Here is a 25,909-nt window from a genome sequence, read left to right as displayed (position 1 = left end):
TTCTGAGTCTATAATATACCAAAAACTTTCATTTGATTAAAAGAAAAAGGCTCATTAAAACTAACAGGCTAGTCAAAAATATTAGCTAGTCATTAGCTAGTGCGCTGGCAAAACTCTGCAAGCTAGCTCACATTTAAAGAGCAATTATCAAGCTAAAGATCAGTGTATTGTTTTAAAACAACAACAATAATGAAAAAAAAACATGTACCTGGATACTTACACGCGAGATATCTCAGTATAAGAGTTTAATAAGTTGTTCTTCTTTAGCTAGCAAAAACGCTACTTACTTAGCAATGCTACTAGCCAGATTCACAAGCTAGATTTCATGCTAACTCATAGTGCTGTTCATTTTCACAACTTATATTGATTAAAGGAAGAAATATCAGAGAATTTACTGATCAGTCACGTTAGAAAAGGAAATGGGTGTATTCAAGCTAGACCCGGGTTTTAGCATGTGTGCTACAACGCTAGCTCATTTACAGAGGGAATTAGAACAGTGTGAGAGGAAAATTCACAGTTCAGAGAGTTCTGTGCTGGTTATGTCAGAGAAAATGACCACTAATTACTAAATTGCCACTAAAATTAGTGTCATTTTAACAAAAATTGTGAATGATGCTTGAGGACTGGCTCTGTTATAACACACAAAAACAAACACGACGAGGTGGTGAATGACTGGCTGATCATTTCACACCAACATCAACACCAACACGAGCAGGTTTTACTTCAACCAACATCCTCAACGTGCATCATTCCTGTGCTACGACGTCTCTGATGTGTAGCTACGTAAATAATTATGTTTTAGACAAACAAATAATTACATTTTTACATTTCAAACTCGAGAAACAGTCCAAATTCATCCACTTCCACTTTAAATGCTACTGGAACAAAATATTACAGTCCGTTTGGAAAATCTCTGCTGGTTTCCATTATGTAACAGGAATCGGCTTAAAGGTTTCCATCAGATTCCTAACAGCTTCCATTAGCTTTTTTTTTTTTTTAACATGTTAAAACATCTCCAGAATCCAACAGGACCCCATTGTAGTTAATATCAGGATAAGATTCCTAATGAACCATTAGCAATGATAAATTCCATTAAGCTACCATTACACACCACCAGAAACACATTTACACACATTAGAAATCTTTAAAAAAAAAAAAAATCAACATTGGGATTTTTAATAATTTTTGGTCTCGTTTCGATACCATCAAACGGAAACTGGATCTGGAAAAGAAGTGAATTTGTTGCATTTTATAAGCAGCTGTAATATTGTATGTGTCATAAATATATTTCTAATTATCTTGTTTAAACTTAACAGTTTTTTTATGTGCTCTGATATACACACTCTATATCACTGTGCCCATGATACACTCAGAGACAGCTCTAACGTTTCGCCAATTTCAGTGATTGATCTTAAACCTGTAACACTGATAACATCAAAGGTCCAGATTTCGCATTTAACATATTAATGGAAAAGGAAACGGGAAAAAAGAAAACTCTAGAAGAAACCAAATACATCAAGCTTAATAAAACGATCCGAACTCATCTTCAATGTGAAGTCCAACGTCAGTACGTAGGTAAATAACGTCATAAACAAATGATGCTGAGTAAATAAAACACGAGATTAAATGTTAAATTGTTTACGAGAACTCCGCTGATGCTCCAGACAATAATTAGCTGAAGGGACGTTTTCAATACCGGGCGTAGTTTTGGAGATTTTTCTCGTTCCCTTCTTAAATCGTTATCAAAAGTTTTGGCACTCAATTTTTATAGGATTTCTGACACAGGAATGTTTAGTGGTTTATCGTCGGCATGTTGTTCGTTTGATCGTGAGCCTTTTTTTTTTTCCAATCCAATCTTATCCGAGTTCGACTTAGACAGGATTACACTGACACGGCGATCTTTAGAAACTCCATCTTGTTTTTGTGGATCATTCCTGTGGTCATTTGCACGTGCTTTGGACTTCCTCATTATGAATCATATCATTTTGTCACACGCGACAATACCAATATCGTGCACTATTTGCTTGTCTACAAATAATTAAATTGCACTTGTATCGCTGTTAAATTCCTTAATCATCTAACATGAAATGAAATGAGACCACATGATCGCATGACCGTGTGTGACGCAATCATCCGAGTTTGCAGACAAAACACCCTGGAACTCGTCGCTCCTGCATGCGTTAATTTAAGACTGTAACAGAATTTATTACGCACATCAGCCAGAGTAACTCATCCTGTCCGAATAGGGCTGACGATCACGGGGCTTCACACGCAACCGTTTTGTGTCGTCGGTAATCCATGTTGTTTTTCTCATCACAGGTCTCAGATTAGGAATTCACACAATCGAATGCTTTTGACTGGGATTTCAGAGCCACGTCCAAACTAACTCTTGATAATATAGTCATTCTAACCCCGCCCCCTTTTGCTGCTGAGGTTTGCAAAGGAATTTCTAGTGTCCTAATTACAAATCCTATAAAACCTGAATGATATATTGTTTAAGTATTTACGAAGGGAATGAGGATTTTATATATATATATATATATATATATATATATATATATATATATATATATATATATATATATGAGTCCATATTTGAACAATTATTGGGTTAAATTGTCTCTGTAACCAAAAACACCCCCAGTGATCACAATAACTTGCTTTTTTACCGTCTCAGGGAACAACAGCACTTCACATTGAACCTAAAGAAGCACGCACACACACACACACACACACACACACACACACACACACACACACACACGCAGCACTGTGTTGCCTTTACAGCAACTAAACTCTTTACATTTTAAAATGGAGGCGTTTTGTATGGTGCTGATTTTTACCCTAATTATCACTAACAAGCGGGATTTTTAACGCGGTTACGGCGAGTTACAGTACTTAGGACTTTTGCTAATGCGGACCCGGCATACACACACATTCACACTCCTCATTCATTCACGCACACACACCCACACACACACACAGACAGGGGGCAGTAGACAGGGAGGCAGGCAGGCACAGGCTATTATTATCTTCACATCAGTATTTACACCACAGGAGTGTGTCGAGATTCTGAGCTTCATGTCAGATGGAGGATCGTCAGCGTTTCTTTTACATCCTCATCTGTACGGATTTCGTCCTGGAGAGTTTTGACCTGAGGAGGAGAGGACAGGTGATGAAACCGGTCTCATGCAGGATGTTATATTCCATGTTTTGTGACATAGATGTCATTTGTTCAGGAAAATTGCATCTGTAGCAAAGATTTCAGGAGGTGTGAACCTGTTTACTGTTATTTTAATGCTAATATTGTAGCACTAAACGTCAAACGTCACTAAAATACCCTATAAACACTCTACAATATAGAATTATATCATTTGGCTTTTTCTCAGCTTCTTTTCTTTTTCATTAATAACTCAAACCAGTGCTAAACCTTTTCAGACTCCTTTTGCAGCTTTGCCGTTATTTATTATGATTTTAAACACAAAAAAACAGAATGTAAACATCATAGCTAATAGGAAAAATGTGCACATCAGCACCACCTACAGGTCATTCACTTAAATAACATCAGTGTGTGTTCTTGTACCATCACGTGCTGTCCGTTGACCGTCTGTCGTCATCCACATTTCACGAAAATCACTTCTTCTCTCTGAATTCTTCATTGATTTTTATTCTTTTTGGCAGGAAGGTAGGTCTGCCTGGGGTGCATATAAATAGCTTCTACCCAACTTTGCATAATTGCAATTCATAATGAAGATATGGAGTCATTAATCAATCCCTAATGAGCAGTTTCCACACACATCACTTCTTCTCCCTCAATTCCTCACCAATTTTGATTCTTTCTGGCATGAAGGTAGGGGAACCTAGGGTGCATATAACTTCTACCCAGATTTGCTTCATTACAATTATTAATGATGTTATGGACTAATTAATTCTTAATGAGCAGTTCAACAAAAATTGCTTCTTCTCAGTCAATTCCTCATCGTTTTGGATTCTTTCTGGTAAATAGGTCGGTATTCCTAGGGTGGATATCGCGTCTATATAGAGCTTGTATATAGTGTATATAGCTTGCAACATTTATTGTGCAAGGTGGCCCACTTTAGATTGTTCCTTCTGGGCTAGACGGGACCGGAGTGAGCTACGCCATCATTGACGGTCTCGTTTTTCCATTGCATGACTTTCACTCATTTTTTGTTTTTTTCCAAAAAAAATTTAAGTGACAATTTTTTTTCCTAGGAAACAGTTGGAGTCCAAAATATCAGGTTTGGAAGTGATAATGTTAGGGATAAATTTATAAATCCATACGCATGTTTAAAATGTATATCTGGAATTTATATATTTCTCTAAAACTGCTTTTGCAACAATTCTGTTGTTAAAAGTGTGATACAAATAAAAACTGAAATGAATTGAATTGAATAATGTGTATAAAGGAAAGAAAAGTTTTATTTATTTATTTATTTATTTATTTATTAAGATTGTGGTGAAATGTTCTGTTTATTTCAACTATTTCCCAACAACAGGTCAAAACTTTCAGCACTGTGAAACCTTTTCCACCAACAGGGAATGGGTTCTATTCTGGTTTGCACGCCAAGTTCAGAGCATTTTGACCAAAAATATCAGAACCTGGAAAGTTGGTTCTCAGCTGGAACCAAAATATAGCTGTTTTTCCAGCATGACCCATGATGACATCAGTGGGCATGTCATTAGTTTGGAGAGGAAGCAGACGATAGCAATGGAGAACAAAACAGAAAAGGAAACATCTTCAGAAAACAATGGACCGAAAACAAATATCTGTAAAAACAGAACAAAAGCTCACAAGGAATCAGTGTGCACCGCCATCTTGCTTCTACTGTTTACTCCTGTTATGAATTGTGCCATGCCCTCTGTTCCTGATGCATCCTTGATTATAACAGTTCTGCTCAAAATTGATGAAAACAGGCTGGTTCGCTACCATGCACCAAGGTTCAAAGGATTCTGAACAGAACCGGTTCAAGAACCCATACCCTGTTGGTGTAAAAGGGGTACCTGAAGGTGCGGTTCTACCTGATGGTTCCAGCCAGCAGTGGGTTGAAGGCATAGAGCCAGTCGTGCATTTCTTTATCGTTGCTGGCCTGCAGGAGGATTCCACGATGCTCAGTGACCACCGCGAATGCATTTGGGGTCTGAAATAAAACACATAACACACTGGGAGCTCAGCAGGAAGACTTTCCACGGCTATTCAGTAATGCTGTTATAATCTAACTGCTCAGTATCAATAACATGCAAATATAATAACGGATAAACAGACAGACTGAAAGTTACACAATACTGTGCAAAAGTTTTAGCCCCCCCATATTTTTTTCCATACAAACTTTGTTATAGATTTCTGTTTGATGACTTCAACATCATCAAGTCAGTACAAAAACATTTTAGAGTCCAAATGTTCTTTTTTTTCCAGCACAAAATTAAATGTTACAGAAAAAAATGTTTGTATCTGAGCAGCATACAGTGGTGCTTGAAAGTTTGTGAACCCTTTAGAATTTTCTATATTTCTGCATAAATATGATCTAAAACATCATCAGATTTTCACATAAGTCCTAAAAGTAGATAAAGAGAACCCAGTTAAACAAATGAGACACAAATATTATACTTGCTCATTTATTTATTGAGGAAAATGATCCAATATTACATATCTTTCAGTGGCAAAAGTATGTGAACCTTTGCTTTCAGTATCTGGTGTGACCCCCTTGTGCAGCAATAACCAACTAAACGTTTGCGGTAACTGTTGATCAGTCCTGCACACCGGCTTGGAGGAATTTTAGCCCGTTCCTCCGTACAGAACAGCTTCAACTCTGGGATGTTGGTGGGTTTCCTCACATGAACTGCTCGCTTCAGGTCCTTCCACAACATTTCCATTGGATTAAGGTCAGGACTTTGACTTGGCCATTCCAAAACATTAACTTTATTCTTCTTTAACCATTCTTTGGTAGAACGACTTGTGTGCTTAGGGTTGTTGTCGTGCTGCATGACCCACCTTCTCTTGAGATTCAGTTCATGGACAGATGTCCTGACATTTTCCTTTAGAATCCGCTGGTATAATTCAGAATTCATTGTTCCATCAATGATAGCCAGCTGTCCTGGCCCAGATGCAACAAAACGGGCCCAAACCATGATACTACAGATGGGATAAGGTTCTTATGCTGGAATGCAGTGTTTTCCTTTCTCCAAACATAACGCTTCTCATTTAAACCAAAAAGTTCTATTTTGGGGCGGCACGGTGGTGTAGTGGTTAGCGCTGTCGCCTCACAGCAAGAAGGTCCGGGTTCGAGCCCCGGGGCCGGCAAGGGCCTTTCTGTGTGGAGTTTGCATGTTGTCCGCGTGGGTGTGCTCCGGTTTCCCCCACAGTCCAAAGACATGCAGGTTAGGTTAACTGGTGACTCTAAATTGACCGTAGGTGTGAATGGTTGTCTGTGTCTATGTGTCAGCCCTGTGATGACCTGGCAACTTGTCCAGGGTGTACCCTGCCTTTCGCCCGTAGTCAGCTGGGATAGGCTCCAGCTTGCCTGCGACCCTGTAGAAGGATAAAGCGGCTAGAGATAATGAGATGAGAAGTTCTATTTTGGTCTCATCCGTCCACAAAACATTTTTCCAATAGCCTTCTGGCTTGTCCACGTGATCTTTAGCAAACTGCAGATGAGCAGCAATGTTCTTTTTGGAGAGCAGTGGCTTTCTCCTTGCAACCCTGCCATGCACACCATTGTTGTTCAGTGTTCTCCTGATGGTGGACTCATGAACATTAACATTAGCCAATGTGAGAGAGGCCTTCAGTTGCTTAGAAGTTACCCTGGGGTCCTTTGTGACCTCGCTGACTATTACACGCCTTGCTCTTGGAGTGATCTTTGTTGGTCAACCGCTCCTGGGGAGAGTAACAATGGTCTGGAATTTCCTCCATTTGTACAGTCTGTCTATATAGATATATAGATAATACTGGATCATTTTCCTCAATAAATAAATGACCAAGTATAATATTTTTGTCTCATTTGTTTAACTGGGTTCTCTTTATCTACTTTTAGGACTTGTGTGAAAATCTGATGATGTTTTAGGTCATATTTATGCAGAAATATAAAAAATTCTAAAGGGTTCACAAACTTTCAAGCACCACTGTAAGAGAACATGTTTCAGATTAAAAAAGAAAGCATAATGAAGGCTGCTGGGTTTTGGTGTAAAATGAAGAAGTGAGTGTGACAGTCAAAGTGTCCAGAAGAACTGGGACTGGTTCTGTAAGATGCTCAGGAAAACCTACAGATCATTTCCGCATAAAACTGCACTCACTGGACCTCAGACAGATATTTATTTATTTATTTATTTAAAGCAAAGGGTCGTCTCACACTAAATATTTACTTTGTTTCATTTATTATGGCTCACTGATTACTCTTTATTTTTTTTAAATGTTGAAACATTTCATTTCATTATTTTTAAGCCATTTTTAGTCAACAGCATTTCTTTACACATGCCTAAGATTTCTGCACAGAACTGTAGATATAGAGAGATAGATCTACAGACAGACAGACAGACAGACAGACAGACAGACAGACAGACAGGATTATTATATTTAATTTTAACTGAAATCTGTAAATATGATGAGGCATTATGAAAGACAGACATACAGATAAAGTCAGGTAGACAGACAGACAGACATAAATGTAGATATAAAAACAGTGAGGCAAATATAGAGATAGACAGAGAGCTATACACAGATAGATAGATAGATAGATAGATAGATAGATAGATAGATAGATAGATAGATAGATAGATAGATAGATAGATAGATAGATAGATAGATAGATAGATAGATAGATAGATAGGAGGATTATATTTAATTGTAACGGAACTCTTTGAATAAGATGAGGTATTATGACACACAGACAGACAGACAGACAGAAGGACATAAATGTACATATAAAAAACAGTGAGACACATATAGAGACAGACAGATATACACAGATAGATAAGTGGATATGTAATTAGATATTCAGAACAGACAGACAGACATAAAGACAGACAGAGATAGACAGACAGACAGACAGACAGACAGACAGACAGACAGACAGATAGGTAGGATTATTATATTGAATTGTAACTGAAATCTTTCAGTACGATGAGGCATTATGACAGACAGACAGATAGATAAAGACAGACAGCTGATGGATGGATGGATGGATGGATGGATGGATGGATGGATGGATGGATGGATGGATGGATGGATGTTAGACTGTCTCACCCTCAGGAGGCCGTGCTGCTCCTCGCTGTACTCCACCTGAGCAGAGGAAAGGTTAATGACGGCTCTCTCCACACTGTCTCTTTCACTGCGGTACAGGTAGACGTATGGACGCCGCACCACCACGTAACGCTTCACCCAGCCGCTGGTGTGGGGCTCCAGGAAGTGCAAGTAGCCTTTCTTTGACACTATGGGGCTGCAGGAACCAAAACAACAACAAAAAGTGACATTTCACCTCATGGCCATTTATTTTGACGAAGAAGAGCTACAATGTGTTCCAGGTCCTGTGTGTGTACCTGACACGGATCTCCTGGATGTTGGGAACGAAGGTGCAGGTTCGAGGTTTCCTCTCTTCAGGACTGAACGGGTCCAAATCTGGACTGGACGCTACAGAGTGAGTTTCTGCACCACTGTAGCACACACACACACACACACACACACACACACACACACACACACACACACACACACACACACACACCACACTGTGATTTTTCTGTGAGATTGAAGATGGAGGTCCATCAATGTGCCACACAATAAAATCACAAGTGGATAAACAGAAAAATAGACCATAAAAAGACCATAAAGACACAAACTGACCTGAAGTCGAGGTTTCCATAGTGACCGTCCACCAGAGAAGGACAGGTAGTGGATGGCGTGAGTGAGCTCAAAGCAGAGGAGGACGTGTCTCTCAGCAGAGATGCCGACATCTCCGACAGCTACACAAGCAAAGGAACATCGCATCATCAACAATCATATGTTCTCAATTCACACATTTGAGCTTACTGAAACGCACTAGGGCAAAAATCATGACAGGTCAGGACGAGCGTCCAGCAAGCATTCAGTCTTATTGACTAAAGGGTGGAAGGAGTACAGTGGAGGAGGACATGAAAGCTGCGAGGCAGCACGGCCTTCTTTCATTTTCAAATGAACACATAGATTCAAGAAATAGAGCGAATTGGAACAGCTCTGTCCAAATCAGAACATTTCTAACCCGCTCCACCCCTATAAGACAGAACAGGTTCAGGATTGTTTTAACTAAATAAGCAGAACAGGTTTTTGACTATCAAAATAAGATATAAAGCTTTAACTCTTTCTGACCACTCTAATATCATCAACATTATATAAGGAGTAAATATAGAACACATTTCTAACTTTTATCTAAATGAGGTGTAGATATAGAGCAGCTTATTTGGCTGCTCTGGCTGAAAGAGATGAGCTCATTTAAAACTCATTGCAGTACATAGAGAAGAATGTCGACTGCTCTGTGTATATTCACTAAAAACGTAGATTATGGCCATCAGAGGAGAAGAGGAAGAGGAGTAAGTTTATACACTGCTCTAAATGAAGTAGAAATGTGTAACTGCTTTAGATTTATGACTATTTTCTCGAAATTAGTTACAGCAGATTTATGACCGCGCTAAATAAATGAAGATGAGTAGATTTAAGACCACTTTATTTAAATGAGGTAGAGCAGGCTTGTTACTGCTCTATCTAAATTAGGGAGAACAGATTTATTATTTATCTATTTAAAGGAGGTAGAGCAGTTTTTACTGCTCTATCTAATTGAAGCAGAGCAGGTTTTTGACCACTCTACCTAACTGAGGTAGAGCAAGGGTGGTTGTTGTTGTTTTTACTGCACTATCTAAATGAGGTACAGCAGGGGGTTTTTACTGCTCTACCTAAATGAAATAAAGCAGGGTTTTTTACCACTCTATCTCAATGAGATGGAACAGATTTAAGACCACTTTTTTAAAATGAGGTAGAGCAGGGGGGGAGGGGTTGCCACTCTATCAAAATGAGGTAGAACAGATTTATGACTGATCTATTTAAAGGAGGTAAAGCAGGGTTTTTTACTGCTCTATTTAAATGAAGTAGAGCAGGTTTTTGACCACTCTACCTAACTGAGGTAGCACATGGGTTTGTTTGTTTGTTTGTTTGTTTGTTTGTTTGTTTGTTTGTTTGTTTTTTACTGTGCTATCTAAATGAGGTACTGCTCTACCTAAATGAAATAAAGCAAGAGGGTTTTTTTATTGCTCTATCTAAATGAGGTGGAACAGATTTATGAACACTGTATTAAATGAAGCACAGCACATGTTAGACCACCCTACCTAAATGGGGGAGAGCAGGGTTTTTTTTAACCTATCTAAACCAGGTAATACAGTTTTCTGACCATCCATCTATCCATTATCTATCTAAATGAAGCAGAGCAGGTTTTTGACCACTCTACCTGAATGAGGTTGAGCAGATCTGTGGCTACTTTATTTAAATGAAGCAGAGCATGTTTTTGACTGCTACACCTCAATGAGGTACAGCAGGTTTTTTACTGCTCTACCTAACTGAGATAGAGCAAGATTTTTAACCGCTCTATCTAAACCAGGTAAAGCAGGGTTTTGTTTTGTTGTTTTACTATTCTATAAAAATAAAGCAGAGCAGATTTTTGACTGATCTATCTAAATGAATTAAAGCAGTTTCTCAATACTCTACTACAATGAAGTAGAGCTTATTAATGACTGCTCTAGATTTATGACTTCTTACTATAAATAAGATAGAGCTATTGAGTGACTGATGTGGGTGTTCTCTGAAAATAAGGTAAAGCAGATTTATGATTAATTAAATTAGGTCCAGCCTATAAGACCACTCACTCTGAATGAGGTAAAGCTGATAGAGCTGGTTTATTAATGTAAGTTTCTGACGGCTCTAGATTTATAACTACCTCATCTAAATAAGTCAGAAATAGCTAGAGCTAGTTTCAGACTCATCTCTGTAAAAGAGGCAGAGTTAGATGAGGTTTATGATCGCTCTATATTCATGAAGTAGAGAGGCAGAGCAGACAGAGGGCCAGTCTGAATGAATGGAGTGAAGAGACGAGACCCGCGGGTGGGGAACCGAGGTGGTAAAGGCTCACCTTGCTCTCACTGGCACTGCTGCTCACCTGGCTGTACTGCCTGTCAAAGGTGTGCATGAGCAGTCGCAGACACTGAGGACCAGAGGAAGAGCATTACCATTAGACCACGAGTACCAGCTTTTTAAAAATTACAACCCCAATTCTAAAAAAGTTGTGACACTGTGTAAATAAAAACAGAATGTGATGATTTGTAATAAATCATGGAAACCCTGTATTTCATTGAAAATATTACAAAGGCAACATATCGAATATTGAAACTCAGAAATTTTATTGGTTTTTGAAAAATATATGCTCATTTTGAATTTAGTGCCAGCAAAACATTTCAAAAAAGTTGTGACGGGGCAACAAAAGCCTGAAAAAGCTGTGTAATGCTAAAAAACGAAACTAAATTGGTTAATTCTCAACAGGTCAGTAAGATGATTAGGTATAAAAAGGCCCTCCCAGAGAAGCGGAGTCTCTCAGAAGTAAAGATGGGGCAGGGTTCACTGCTCTGTGAAAGACTGCGTGGGCAAACAGTGCAACAATTTAAGAATAACGCTCCTCAATATAAAACTGCAAAGAATTTGTGGATCACATCATCTATGGTCCATAATATCACTAAAAGACTCAGAGAATCTGGAGAAATCTCTGTATACAAGAGACAAGGCTGAAAACTGACACTGGATGCCTGTGATCTTCAGGCCCTCAGGAGACACTGCATTAAAAGCAGACACGTGTCTGTAGTGGAAATCACTGCATGGGCTCAGGAACACTTCAGAAAACCATCGTCCATGAAAACACTTCATTACTGCATCCACAAATGCAAATTAAAACCAGATATAAACAATATCCAGAAACCCCGCCCCCTTCTCTGGGCCCGAGCTCTTTTACGATGGACTAAGGCGAAGTGGAAAATTGTCCCGAGGTCTCACAAATCAAAAGTAGAAATTCTTCTTAGAAATCATGGACACCACGTCCTCCAGGCTAAAGAGGAGAGGGATCATCCGGCTTGTTATCAGTGCACAGCTCAAAAGCGGCGTCTGTGATGGTATGAGGGGGCGTTAGTGCACATGACATGGGGAGCTTGTACATCTGGGAAGGCATCATTAATGCTGAATGATATAAACACATTTCAGAGCAATATGCTGCCATCCAGACTAAATCTTTTTCAGAGAAGGCCTTCCTTCTTTCAGCAAGATAATGACAAACTGCTTTCTGCAAATATTAAAACTGCATGGCTCTGTAGTAAAAGAGTTGAGGTGCTAAACTGGCCTGCCTGCAGTTCAGACCTGTTTCCCATTGAAAAATATTTGAAGCGCAAAATACGACAAAGGAGACCCTGTTGATCAACTGAAATTGTATATCAGGCACAAATGGGACAACATTTCTCTTTCAAAACTACAGCAATTGGTCTCCTCAGTTCCCAAACATTTACTGAGTGTTGTTAAAAGTAGAGGTGATGCAACACAGTGGTAAACACGCCCCTGTCCCAACTTTTTTGAAACATGTTGCTGGCATCAATATATATCATAAGCAATTATTTAAAAAAAAACAATAAAATTGCTCAGTTTCAACATTTGATATTTTGTCTTTGTACTATTTTCAATGAATTATAGGGTTTCCATTATTTGCAAATCATCACATTCAATTTTTATTTACGTTTTAGTCAGTGTCCCAACTTTTTTTGAATTGGGGTTTTATTAAATGTATGTATTAATTGTATTATTTTACATAATTAAATGTGTGTAAATTTTTGTACTCTGAATCCTTTGTGTGAATAACACTCGAGGTACAGATAATATGCAATGCAGCACTGTTATAATTTCAAAAATAAAAAATGAGTTAGAGTTAGCTTGCTAACCATAAATCTTTCAGCTCTGCGGTTAAATTTGGCCAGATAATATCAAATCTGTTGATCAGTGTGAATAAACAGATAATATTGAGGGAAACAGTGATCACCTTGGCAGCCAGCTCCCTCTGTCTCTCATTGGTTCCGTCCAGAACGGGGCTGCCTGCCAGACTGGGACTGAGGGATTTCGGCGACTCCATCAGGTCTTTAGTGCACAGAGACTCCTGACTGAGCAGCACAGATGCTTCCAGCTTCTCTCTCAACAGCAGGTAGTGTCTCGTCTTCTCCACCTACACACACACACACACACACACACACACACACAAATAAATAAATAAAAATCAATGCATCAGTTACTGCAAGCTTTAAAAATTAGTAGCTAATCTTTGATCTCTCAACATCACTGTTAAATTTAGCTAGCTAACATTATATCTGTATTTATAATGGTTATATTAGGATATACTGGTAGTTAGATCTGGTGTATTTTTGGCCACATATAGCGAATTAGCTTTAAAATGTTGTCTCTAGGGGCGGCACGGTGGTGTAGTGGTTAGTGGTTAGCGCTGTCGCCTCACAGCAAGAAGGTCCGGGTTCTAGCCCCGTGGCCGGCGAGGGCCTTTCTGTGCGGAGTTTGCATGTTCTCCCCGTGTCCGCGTGGGTTTCCTCCGGGTGCTCCGGTTTCCCCCACAGTCCAAAGACATGCAGGTTAGGTTAACTGGTGACTCTAAATTGAGCGTAGGTGTGAATGTGAGTGTGAATGGTTGTCTGTGTCTATGTGTCAGCCCTGTGATGACCTGGCGACTTGTCCAGGGTGTACCCCGCCTTTCGCCCGTAGTCAGCTGGGATAGGCTCCAGCTTGCCTGCGACCCTGTAGAACAGGATAAAGCGGCTACAGATAATGAGATGAGATGTTGTCTCTATGGTTAAATTTAGATAGCTAACTGTAAAATTTCCCAGCCTTATGGATAAATCTAGCCAGATAATAACAAATCTGTGATTATATTTAGCTAGATGATGTTCCTATGCGGCGGCACGGTGGTGTAGTGGTTAGTGCTGTCGCCTCACAGCAAGAAGGTCCGGGTTCGAGCCCCGTGGCCGGCGAGGGCCTTTCTGTGTGGAGTTTGCATGTTCTCCCCGCATCCGCGTGGGTTTCCTCCGGGTGCTCCGGTTTCCCCCACAGTCCAAAGACATGCAGGTTAGGTTAACTGGTGACTCTAAATTGAGCGTAGGTGTGAATGTGAGTGTGAATGGTTGTCTGTGTCTATGTGTCAGCCCTGTGATGACCTGGCGACTTGTCCAGGGTGAACCCCGCCTTTCGCCCGTAGTCAGCTGGGATAGGCTCCAGCTTGCCTGCGACCCTGTAGAACAGGATAAAGCGGCTAGGGGTAATGAGATGAGATGAGATGAGATGTTCCTATGCTAAAATGTAGCTACCCTTCAACTTTACATGTTAATTTGGGTAGATAATGTAAACTCTGTTACGTCTCTGGTGAAATTTAGCTAGATGATGCTGAATTTGTTGTTTCTATGTTGAAATTTAGCTGGATGTCATTAACTCTGATGTCTCCTTAGTTAAATTTAGCAAGGTCATCTTAAAAATTTCAACCCTATGGGTCAATTTAGCTAGATAATGTCAAATCTGTTATCTATATAATTACATTTAGCTAAACACCATTAAATCTGCCATTTCTGTGGTTAGATTTAGCTAGGTAATGGAAAACATCATGTTTCTTCTTAAAATTAGCGAGATCTCCAGCCAAATTTCTTGTCCCACAGTTACATTTAGGAATTTAGCTAGTTAACCTCAAATCTTTAAGCCCTATGGGTAAATTTAGCTAGATACTGCAATGTCAACTTTGTTGTCATTGACCTCTATACTTGGACCATGCCCCCTCGCTGTGTTGTTCCTGCGTGAGCACTGTTTTTAATCAGGCATCTTATTTGACTGCTTTTTAATCTTTAGCACTTTCTCATAACTGTTTTTTCCTCCAGTGGTGGAGCTTGAAATAAACTGCCCCTCCCCCTCCTAAAAAAACTGTGTATGTTAGGGTAGTATCTCACTGGGCTGCGACAGTTTGCGACAAATTGCAAATGTCATTCGCGAGAGAGTTTCAAAAGTGTCTTGAAACATTAGTGGGGCTTCTCAATTTCCTCACATGAGTCGCAAAGTGTCGCTCCTTCGTTGCTGAACATGTTGAACATGTTTTGAACATGTTCAAAAAATCCGTGCGACAAAATTTTGCTCAAACTAGCCACAAATGCGTTGCTGGTGTCGTAAAGCCGTCACAAACCCTTCTCAAGTCAGTTTCCATGAGACAGGAAGTACAAGTTGAGACAGGAAGTGCGAGCCAGTATCTCGCTGGGCTGTGACAGCCTGCGACTAGTTGGAGACACAACAATTGCGATAAAATATGTGAATATCAATTCAGTGTGATTCCAAGTGAAAATTGTCACTAATTTGCATATTTTATCGCAATTGTTGTGTCTCCAACTAGTCGCAGCCCAGTGAGATACTGGTTTTACACTACAGAATATATATTTGTGTTTTATTCTATCCACATTCACTGGATATGAGCAATTGCGCATTCTGATTGGCTACTCTATTACTAGGCTATCAGCTCATATACCGTGAGTAGAGAAAAACAAAATGGCGGAGCGTGTTGCTGAACCAACCGAGGATGAAATAAAAACTCTATTTGAAAACAAAACCCCCAAAAATACAAAAAAGCAACAAAATATGGAATAAAAGTATTTGATGATAAGAACGTATCTTTTTTATTTTTCAAGAATTATTATTATTATCGCATTTTTCACAAACTGCTCCTGTCATTTCGCCAGTTTGTTTACATTCTAAGCGGAAATGATTTTGTCAGATGTTTTGTATAAAGTTTTAATTTATCGAATTTGCAAAAAATAAAAATAAAAATGCTCTGTTTCTCAAAATCCAGTGAATGTGGATAGAATAAAACAGTTATTCCACTCAATCTCGTTGTACATAGATTATAGCCAACTCATCTACGCGCCTCGTCGCCTATCAGCTCATGTGCGACTCAATTTTGTGGAATAACTGTTAAATATCTTTCCTACATGAGAATAATGAAGAATTTTAAAAGGAAAATGATGCAGAAACATAAAAATCCCCAATAAGATGCTTTGATAAAAAAGTGTCTAATACCTCATTCACACTTACAGTGAACCATCAATTTTCCGTTATTATGCTGTAATGGCGTCCTGTAGGAATGGGAGTAAAATGGTAAAGTCAAAATGTTAATCTATCTCCTGGTGATGTAGTAACACTGATGGAAATCTTTTGTCATAGCTCCAGGGGAATCAGAACCATCAGATTTAAGTGTTGTGATAGTGGTGACATTGCTGGCTGTGACATAAATGATGGAGTGATAGTGTGATGGCACTACTCATACTACCTCAGTGTAAAGCACCCAGCAGTGACTCAAAACACCAAGCAAAGAAAACATCAACAGATACAGGATAAGCAAAAATGTTTGACATAGCCTTTGCTTGAACAAAACAAATGTTCAGAAACAGGAAGAGACTCTCAGCAGGGATGTGATGCAGCTCGACCTGTACCATGTTGCTAACTAGAAGGGCATTCAGTAGAGTAGAGTGCAAACCTCCAACAAACCACAGATTATCAACATCAAAATCAAATCACTTGAACCTGGGATAATACTGAAGCTGTCCACCAAAGTTCATCCAAATCCATTCATTACTTTTTGAGTTACGTTGGAAACAAAGAAACAAACAAAATCCCAGATCTACATACATATCAGGATTTGGATCAAAATCTAATCAATTGTTCCTTAGGCAATGGCTCACCTTTCCTCCAAATGTCACCAAAATCCGTTCACTACTTTTGGAGTTACATTGGGAACAACAAACAAACAAAAAACAGAGGTGAACACATAACCTCCTCCAAGAAAGTTGATGGAGGTAAGTAAGTGAGTGTTTCAGCTTAGGCTTTTCACAACAATGGACTCACTGCCTTGTGAATTATACGTTATATCCAGTCTCGCATGCTTCACACGCTGTAGAAATACAGTCAAGTTGGAATACACAATATCCGCTACATTTCCACTATGGAAGACTGGATTTTTGGGTACGATGAGTATACCTAACGTGCCTTTGAGAAGTGATCACAGCCTTGATTTTGTAGAGTGGTATTCAGAGCCACTACATTACAGGAACGTGTGCAGGAACGTCCTAGTGTCTGAACTCCATACCTCCTGCAGGAGACTGAGCTTCTCCAACTCCCACTGATGATCCAGGATGAGACTGTCACTGCGAGGCCTCCAGCCAGCGAGGTTCTCCTCACCACGAACATACGCCACCGAGGTGTCCAACACACGCCGACGCCTCCTCTGCATTCCTGATCACACACGATTAACATTCTACAACAGCAGCTCTCACAGTAGTGCAGCTTTATATTAATATTAAAGGATATGGGACATGAAACATAAATGAACGCTATATCAGTTTCTTTCCATTAAAAATATGAATTAATTGCATCAACAAATACAAAATCATCTATTAAATTCAGTAAAATCGTTATATTCGTGATGATTATATGGCATTTCTGCTCGAGCTCCGATATTCATATTTTACAACCGGAAGAGCCGCTGTCACGTGATCATACGTCACAAAAACTTTCGGGCACAGCACAAGTGGGTAGATGAATGGAGAAGTGGATGACAAGAAAATTGTTTTTATAGTCTTTAACATACATTGAACATCATGGTGTATTGTGCTGCTTATGGTTGCAATAATTCCAATTGGAAATGCCCTGGAGTAAGTTTTTTTGCATTCCCCAAGGACCCGAAGCTGAGGAAAGTGTGGGCTCACCTGCGCATGCGCAGTAGGCTTCGCGCATGCGCAGTAGGCTTGGTACAGTAGGACAAATCCAAGAGGTAGGATAACTTTACAGAACCCCTGTTGAAAAAACTTTGCACCTACTGTTTCCCACAAACTGTGTTCGGACCATTTAACTGAGGATTCTTTCAACATTAATACTCAGGTACTGAGCGATATTAATTGCCAAGCCAAATTTAAGAGGCTACTTAAAGATGGAGCCGTTCCCAACGTCCCAATTCAGGAACAAGACGGTGGAGTGAAACCCGAAGTGCTACGGCTACCACTAGGTGCATTCGCTAAGCGACTGAAAGCCGAGGTAAGGATTAGTATTATAATTTTGGGTGCATCAATTATTGATTATCATAATTCTGACTCGTTTCGCCATTTTGAATGTTTTCATCTCGGACTCTAGAAGCATTGTATCTCAATCAATCTCGAAAAATATCAGCAAAAAAAAAACTAGCTTGCAACGGACTTTAGCTAGATCTATGATGAACTTTCAATGTATAATACAAAAATAATACTTCTTTCAACAGATCATTAGCCTTTGAGCAGAATTGTTTTTAACTTACCAGGAAGTGTTATCGAGCCGACCACTTTCAGTTTCATGAGGGCTGAATGAACTCTCACTCTCAGAATCATCTGACCCGTCAGAGTAAAGACAAGATCCATGTTCATGTGAATTTCCAGCTATCGGTTCGAATTGATAGGGTCTAACTTCACATCTCTGTGAAACATCGGGAATGTCACTGTCGATGGTGTCCATTTCGGTAACCTGTTTACATTAGATTCCCAAGCGCTGGCTCCTTGGAAAGTTTTTGTGACGTCACGGGTCACGTGACCACCTAGCTAATTAACGAATCATTGTTTTACGCTGATGTATAAAAAAGTTGAATAATGTGATGATTTTCACATTTTTGACGCCCTGCAGTGATTTAGATGGCATTTCTTATGTCCTTTATACATAATTATGCCCAGGTAAAAATCCATGTCCCATATCCTTTAATGCACTCGTTCTAATACGTTATCATTTCTATGGTCAGGGGTAACGCTGTAACTTTAACTTCTTTGCGGTTTCTTTGTAATAAGACAGTCTGCAATTTTTTTTGTCTTATTAACTTCAAGAAAGAGAAAAAAACAGGCTGGTCAGGGAACAACCGTTTATAGCTGCTATAATGCAAGTGACAACAACATGAACTTGGTGTGTGCAGGACACTGCTTAGGACTTTTTATGACTCTGTGGTAGCATCAGCGATTTTCTACGCTGTGGTCTGCTGGGGCTGTGGAAGTTCAGAGAGGGACAGGAAGAAACTTAATAAACTGGTCAGAAGGGCTGGCTCAGTCTTGGACTGTCCTCTGGACTCCATTGAGGTGGTGGATGAGAGGAGGATGTTAGCCAAGCTGACCTCAATCATGGATAACCCCTCTCACCCCCTACATGAGGCTGTGGGGGCTTTAAGCAGCTCGTTTAGCAGTAGACTGCTACACCCACGGTGTAAGAAGGAGAGATACCGCAGGGCATTCATACCTGCTGCTGTCAGACTGTATAACACACACAACTTGTAACGTAGCACCAATAATCTGTTTGTCGTTATATTTGCACTACTTCACCACTACTACCTCTGCCATCTCTCATCGATGCAATTATTATGTGCAATTAACATAGGCCCTAAAACTATTTTTATGCATACTTATATATATTATTTATGTATATATGTGTATATATACAGAGTCTACCTGTAATGTGCAATTTTTCCGAGCCTCTCAATGAGGCAATTTTTCTATACTTTTTCACGGTAGATAATGCAAATAGCCCTCTGTATTTAATCTTTCGTTTGTCTAATTTTTATTTCAGTTTTATTTGTTATCTGTTTGACATTCTCTTGCTACTGTAACACATGAATTTCCCTGATGTGGGATGAATAAAGTGAATCTAATCTAATCTAATGAAATGTAACTATAAATGAATAAAACATGAGTGTTGTTCTTTAATAAATGTAAAAAAATTGTAACTGTTGGTAAATTGCTGTGGTTTAAGAGGAATAAAACACTTCATTACACGCCATTAAAGGAAATGAATCAGGATTTTACTGTAACAGCAGCGCGTACACACACACACACACACACACACTCCTCTGTGTATGTGTTATATGTATGTTGTTATTCCTTCCTCTATTGCACGCAGTCATATGAACACAAAAGGTCTTTTAGTTTGGTATCTTTAATAAACCATGAACGACAAACAGCTTTTATTACCTGGACTTCCGACATCTGCCAGATGGCACAGACTGAGCTCATACACTCCAGTCACACGATTACTGAGAAAAGAAAAGAAAAACACCAATAATTAGAGGACAGTTGATGGTTAGTTAGGAATAAGATCACTAATGAGATAAAAGGAGAAGGAAGAAATAAACAGAGCAGACAGGGCAGAACAATACATGGAGTATGGAAGGTGGAAGGGATCGATTAGCTACATTAACTAGCATGATAAATTGTTGGTAAGGTAACTAATGTTAAAGCGAGACGGCCTTTCGATTTCATAAAAATCAGTGAAATTTAGTTCCGTCTGAAATGTGGTGATTGTGATATCTGTTTATTTCTGTAATATCTCACAAAATATCAGGCCATTCTGTGGCTGGGAAGTTATTTAATTTGAGGGGATTAAAGCAAATAATGTGCATGAAATCGCTCGCTTTGCGCAGTCAAGCAGACAGAGGAAGTCCGTGTGCGCATGCACAGGTTTACCTTCTTCTTCTTTTGGGTTTTACAGCAGCTGGCATCCACAGTGTTGCATTACTGCCATCTACAGGTTTCCCTTTGAGCGTGCACTGACAGTTCCATCATTCTGTCGCTAAACGAACAGCTGATCACACCGAGGTGCTCGCTGAGCGCCCGTATTTATTAGTTTGGTCCTGCGTTTCCTTTCCTTCGTATATAACATAACGTCTTTTCTTCTTGCTTTCTGTTACTGTAGTCGCTCTTTCACATTTCATTCACACACTCACGTCCTCCATTTTTCTCTCCTGTTTCAAATTTGTATCCCACAATGCCTTGCGTGAATGGGGAAAGCCCACCACGTGATGCATGACGTAGCATCTTGTATTGGGTCATGGTGAAGCAGGAAAAACTAGCAGAGAATTTAGGGCCACATGTCTCTAAAGTCATTAATTGTTCTATTTTTAAAAAACGAATAAAATTGGAAGTCTGTGATTCAAATTCAGTAGCTTTCAGTTACTAAACAAAAATAATTGGGTCTCGGGGAAAATTCTTTTTATGACCTACACTTGAAAAATCTGAAAGGCAGTCTATATTTAAAAGTTGAAATTGAATTTTTCAGGATACCGTATTCTTTAGACAAATTCGTTGCTTTCTCATCACACTTTAGACGCTCCAGGATATGAAGTTTATCTTCAATGGAGAGTATTTTACATTTACAAGTGTCATGTAAGCAGGTGAATGACGGATGTAATTACAGGAAGAGTGTTTGTTTACAAACAGGCAGGCAAACAGTTCAAAAACATAAGACAAAAGCAGGGTTGTGGAATGGGCAATGGTCACGTGAGGCACAAATAGAATATCAGAGGGAATCACAAAGGCAAAGTCCAAAATACAAAGGCAAGTCAAAACCAGAAAGGCAATACATGGATACAAAGGCTTGGTAATGTGAGACACTCGGTACAGTGTGCATACTTCACAAAGTCTGTGTGTTTATGGAATCCTGATAAGTGCACGCTGTGATTGCACTCTAATAAAGAACAGGTGCATGGTACTGCAATTAGTCCTAATGGTTCTGCATGTGCGTTCTGAGCACCAACATGTGTGACAAAGTGTAGTCATGACAACAGTGCTTACAGAGTAAAGACTCGAGTAAAGCTGCTTTTAGCTCGTAAAATAAAGTCCTTTTAAAGGATTTTTTGAAGTCAGTGATCACCGGTCTTGATAATTATTACTGATCAATACCTAAGCGAGGCTTGTTAAGCCTTTTTGGCATTAACACGTATTGTTAACTTGACTGTGGACTTGATTACTTATTGTTTGTGTCTGGGGTGAAGAGGAGCACGTGGCTCAGTGATGGTTTTTTGAAGACACCAACTCATTGTCATTAAAGGCGGGGACACAAACTTAGTTCACTATATTTGAAAGTTCGTAGGAAGAGTTTGTCACAGCGGGTTTGCAGTGTACTCATAAAGTTGTGTTGCAGTTCCACGATTTACACGTTTTACATTCCACAAAGTTGGCTGACTGTCACAGGACCCACTACAGGTTCTTCAGTCAGATGTTGGTTTAGAAATAAATAAGTTGGTTTCCTTTCTTTTCAGACGAGTATGAGAAGATGAGGAAGGGTTATCACCTCTCTAAGGGCCTGAATGCTCCGGTGCTGAACAGGTTCCGGATGGAGCGCGACGCAGGAAGCTTGGCGTCTCTTGAGTAAAACACCATGCAGAAGTCTTTGGTGATGACCGTCGGCTGGGTGCAGTTCTCCATCTGAAGGGTTTAGATAAAATAATCTCCAAAGTCGTCAGCAGCTCAAGAAAAGAAAACTCAGTATGAAAGGAAAACACGTAGACTATTAAAGGACTCATCTTTCTTTCTTTCTTTCTTTGGTTAGTTGCACCCAGAACTTTTTGTATATATGATTTTATTACACGGCTCATTTGAATACTTGATATTGATTGGTCAATTACGGCATTCTGCAGTCTGTTATTTAATAATTACTCACTGAAGGTGAAGTGAATATCAGTGAATAATAACTGAGATGAAGTCGAGGTTATTATTCTCCGATAATCACTGAGCCTGAGGCGGATAATTGTTTTAGTATAAATACACAGGTGATTATTTTTTAAAAACTTCGTATTTAAGACTTCAAACTTCAAAACTTCAAAAGCAGCATGTAAATGTAATAATAGTGCAGACTTGTGTCACTTATCAACACCGACTCACATAAAATCGTTTGTTTTGAAATCGATAAAATAAATCCCAATCCCGCCTTCCCTTTGAATAGTTTTAGCCCAAACTCTGGAGCATCTTTAGTGCTTTTAGAAACAGCATTTTCTTTCATCATTTGTAATTCTTCCTCACTTACGGTGATGAAGCGATTAGACGCCATTTTGCCGAGTCACTCGAGGTGATTATCGAGAAATAGTCCGAATCTCTCGACCAATCAGCACACAAGACTTCCAATAATCACCTGCATATTTATACTAAAACGCAAAATATAAATACTATAAATATTTACTATAAATAAAGAGATAGATTGATAAATTATTTATTTATTATAAATAATACTATGAATAAATAAATAAATAAATAGTATATTGCTAAAATATAAATACTATAAATATTTATTATATTAAAATAAATTAATTGATAGATTGATAAATTAATTAAATGTATTTGTTATAAATACATAAATAATTGTATAATACTGAAATATAAATAATGTAAATATTTACTATACTAAGATAGATAGATAGATAGATAGATAGATAGATAGATAGATAGATAGATAGATAAACTATGTATTTATTTATTTTTCATTTGTTTGTTATAAAGAAATAAATACTATAAATAAATAAATACTAAAATATAAATACTATAAACATTTACTATTAATTAATAAATAAATAAATCAATTAATTGTATATTACTAAAATGTAAATACTACAAATATTTACTATAAATAAATAAACAAATAAATAAGTATATTACTGAAATATAAATGCTATAAATATTTAGTAGACTAAAATAGATAAATAAATAAACTATGTATTTATTTGTTTGTTATAAAGAAATAAATACTATAAATACTATAATTAAATAAAGAAAGAAATTTAATAAAATATTACTAAAATATAAATACTTTAAAAATTTACTATAAATAAATACATAAATAGTGTATTACTAAAATATAAATACTGATCCTTTTTTCTGGCATGGCAGCGATACACTTCTAGACTTTTCCCTCTTTTTCTTTGTGAAACATTTTAATTATTATAACTGCTCAATACAAATCTCTGAACCTGTGTCAGTCCGTGGTGTTGCGTTTTTAACCAAATTATACATCAAAGGTTTTTAAAAATTTCATCGTATGATATTTTTGCTTCATCACCCACCACACAGTAATCACACAGTTTGAGCTGGTTATATCGCCAGCTAACGTGAGAGCACTCGAACCACAGTTTGTCTGACACTGTTTCCCAGAATGCTAAAGCACACATAAGAAACGTTCCACACTTGCGTTTCTGCCTGAAGCTGACAGTGTAAATGTTACGGCTGCACTTGAAACTGCACTTGAAGGGAAGTGTGTTTTACCGCGAGGTACGCCGAGAGTGTGATGTAGATCTTCTCTCCGTACGGCGTGACCCGGTTCAGGAGCAGGGAGTTGTGCATGGAGCTGTCCCACGCTGCCTCGAACCGATAAAACGTCCTGCAGGCCGTCGCACCAGGAAAGAAGAATGAGGGAAAATTCGTAAATGAGACACTTGTGGTCTTGTGTAAACATTTTCCAATTAAACTTTCACATCACAATCATTTCCTAATGATCAGAATGCTGAAAAAACATTACTACAATAATAATAATAATAATAATAATAATATGCAAAGAATAAAAGTAAAAACGAATTGTTATGCTGTGTTTTCACTGTAAACGACCTGCGGATACAATGGTGATACAGGTCGCCTCCTAGTGGCTGTCATATTGTGTTTCGTGTTGGTAACTTTGGCAGCGACTTTTTGAGCAGATGTTAGCAACTGTCCTGCCTTGATCTCACATCAAAGTACCGTATCTTCAGAAAACTTTTGATAATCATGATGATACTACGATAACTGATAGTCATGAATATGCAAATTAGAATATACAAATCCGGTGATCTAACGCTAGCTACAGAAATGTATTCGAACCTTTAACCTACATAAACCTACATAAAAAGTTGATAGTTTATTCCTTGTGCATATTTCTGATTGATATAAAATATACATAGCTAGCTAGCTAGTTGTAGAGAAGCTAAGCTATTATGCACGGCTGTCATGCTAACTAGCTAACTAGCAAAAAAAGAACATTGTGAAGAACTTATCAATGTACTTGGCTTGATTATGAAGTAAATATGGAATTATAAAAACAAATCTGTTAACATTTTTTAAAATATTTTGAATTAAAACTTGTTCACCTAATCACACAAGAATGTTTTTATCACTTCCACAGTCTCATCTCATCTCATTATCTCTAGCCACTTTATCCTGTTCTACAGGGTCGCAGGCAAGCTGGATCCTATCCCAGCTGACTACGGGCGAAAGGCGGGGTACACCCTGGACAAGTCGCCAGGTCATCACAGGGCTGACACATAGACACAGACAACCATTCACACTCACATTCACACCTACGCTCAATTTAGAGTCACCAGTTAACCTAACCTGCATGTCTTTGGACTGTGGGGGAAACCGGAGCACCCGGAGGAAACCCACGCGGACACGGGGAGAACATGCAAACTCCGCACAGAAAGGCCCTCGCCAGCCACAGGGCTCGAACCCGGACCTTCTTGCTGTGAGGCGACAGCGCTAACCACTACACCACCGTGCCGTCCACCACTTCCACAGTGTCAAGCAAAATAAAAATTGAGCTCTGGTGAGACTCGACATCACATTACAGTATACGAATGATGTACGGTCGTTTGTCAGAAGCAGTGAAAAGACGGCATTAGTCAGAGTGAGTGTTTTATCTGCTTTACAATGATGAGATTCTTAGCAAAGGAAACATGATGAACATCAAATTTGTTGAAAATAAGAAAGACAGATACGCATGCAGTGCAGTACGGTGTGTCTTGGTGGAGCTGAGTATCAGCACATGCTTAGAACGACAACATGCCGGTGCAGAGAAAAGGAAAAAGTAAAGAAAATACCTATGGTCAATTCCCAAGGAAACGCTAAGAGGATGTACAGCAAGAGAAAAGTGAGACAGATATATTACAGAGAAAATCAGTTACGTTTATCTTTATCTTTACGTTATTGTTTATTTCCCAGTCAGGTCAGGAAAGGCATGATGAGGTCACCT

The 25,909-nt window shown here is 38.8% G+C and overlaps 1 protein-coding gene across 2 annotated transcripts in view; it reads right to left on the bottom strand.

The window, feature by feature from the left end:
* Positions 1–2,722: 2,722 nt before the first annotated feature.
* kif1ab (kinesin family member 1Ab) overlaps positions 2,723–25,909 on the bottom strand; it is a 100,494-nt gene continuing 77,307 nt past the window's right edge. Inside the window, exons 35-46 of one of the 2 annotated variants that reach the window (XM_060898232.1) lie at positions 25,758–25,781; positions 24,175–24,289; positions 22,214–22,347; positions 20,116–20,177; positions 17,232–17,377; positions 13,101–13,280; positions 11,163–11,234; positions 8,855–8,973; positions 8,551–8,664; positions 8,258–8,450; positions 5,041–5,159; positions 2,723–3,154 (exon numbers count right to left, since the gene is read on the bottom strand). In XM_060898232.1, coding sequence (XP_060754215.1) covers positions 3,112–3,154; positions 5,041–5,159; positions 8,258–8,450; positions 8,551–8,664; positions 8,855–8,973; positions 11,163–11,234; positions 13,101–13,280; positions 17,232–17,377; positions 20,116–20,177; positions 22,214–22,347; positions 24,175–24,289; positions 25,758–25,781 — 1,321 coding nt within the window. In that variant the 3' untranslated portion in view covers positions 2,723–3,111. The remainder of the gene's footprint in view (positions 3,155–5,040; positions 5,160–8,257; positions 8,451–8,550; positions 8,665–8,854; positions 8,974–11,162; positions 11,235–13,100; positions 13,281–17,231; positions 17,378–20,115; positions 20,178–22,213; positions 22,348–24,174; positions 24,290–25,757; positions 25,782–25,909) is intronic. The other variant, XM_060898231.1, reaches the window with a different exon arrangement.

This window comes from Neoarius graeffei, chromosome 17 (assembly GCF_027579695.1).
Source record: "Neoarius graeffei isolate fNeoGra1 chromosome 17, fNeoGra1.pri, whole genome shotgun sequence".
Lineage (NCBI taxonomy): Eukaryota > Metazoa > Chordata > Actinopteri > Siluriformes > Ariidae > Neoarius > Neoarius graeffei.
The sequence above is the reverse complement of the archived record's forward strand: the minus strand, read 5'-3'. Positions and strand labels throughout refer to the sequence as shown.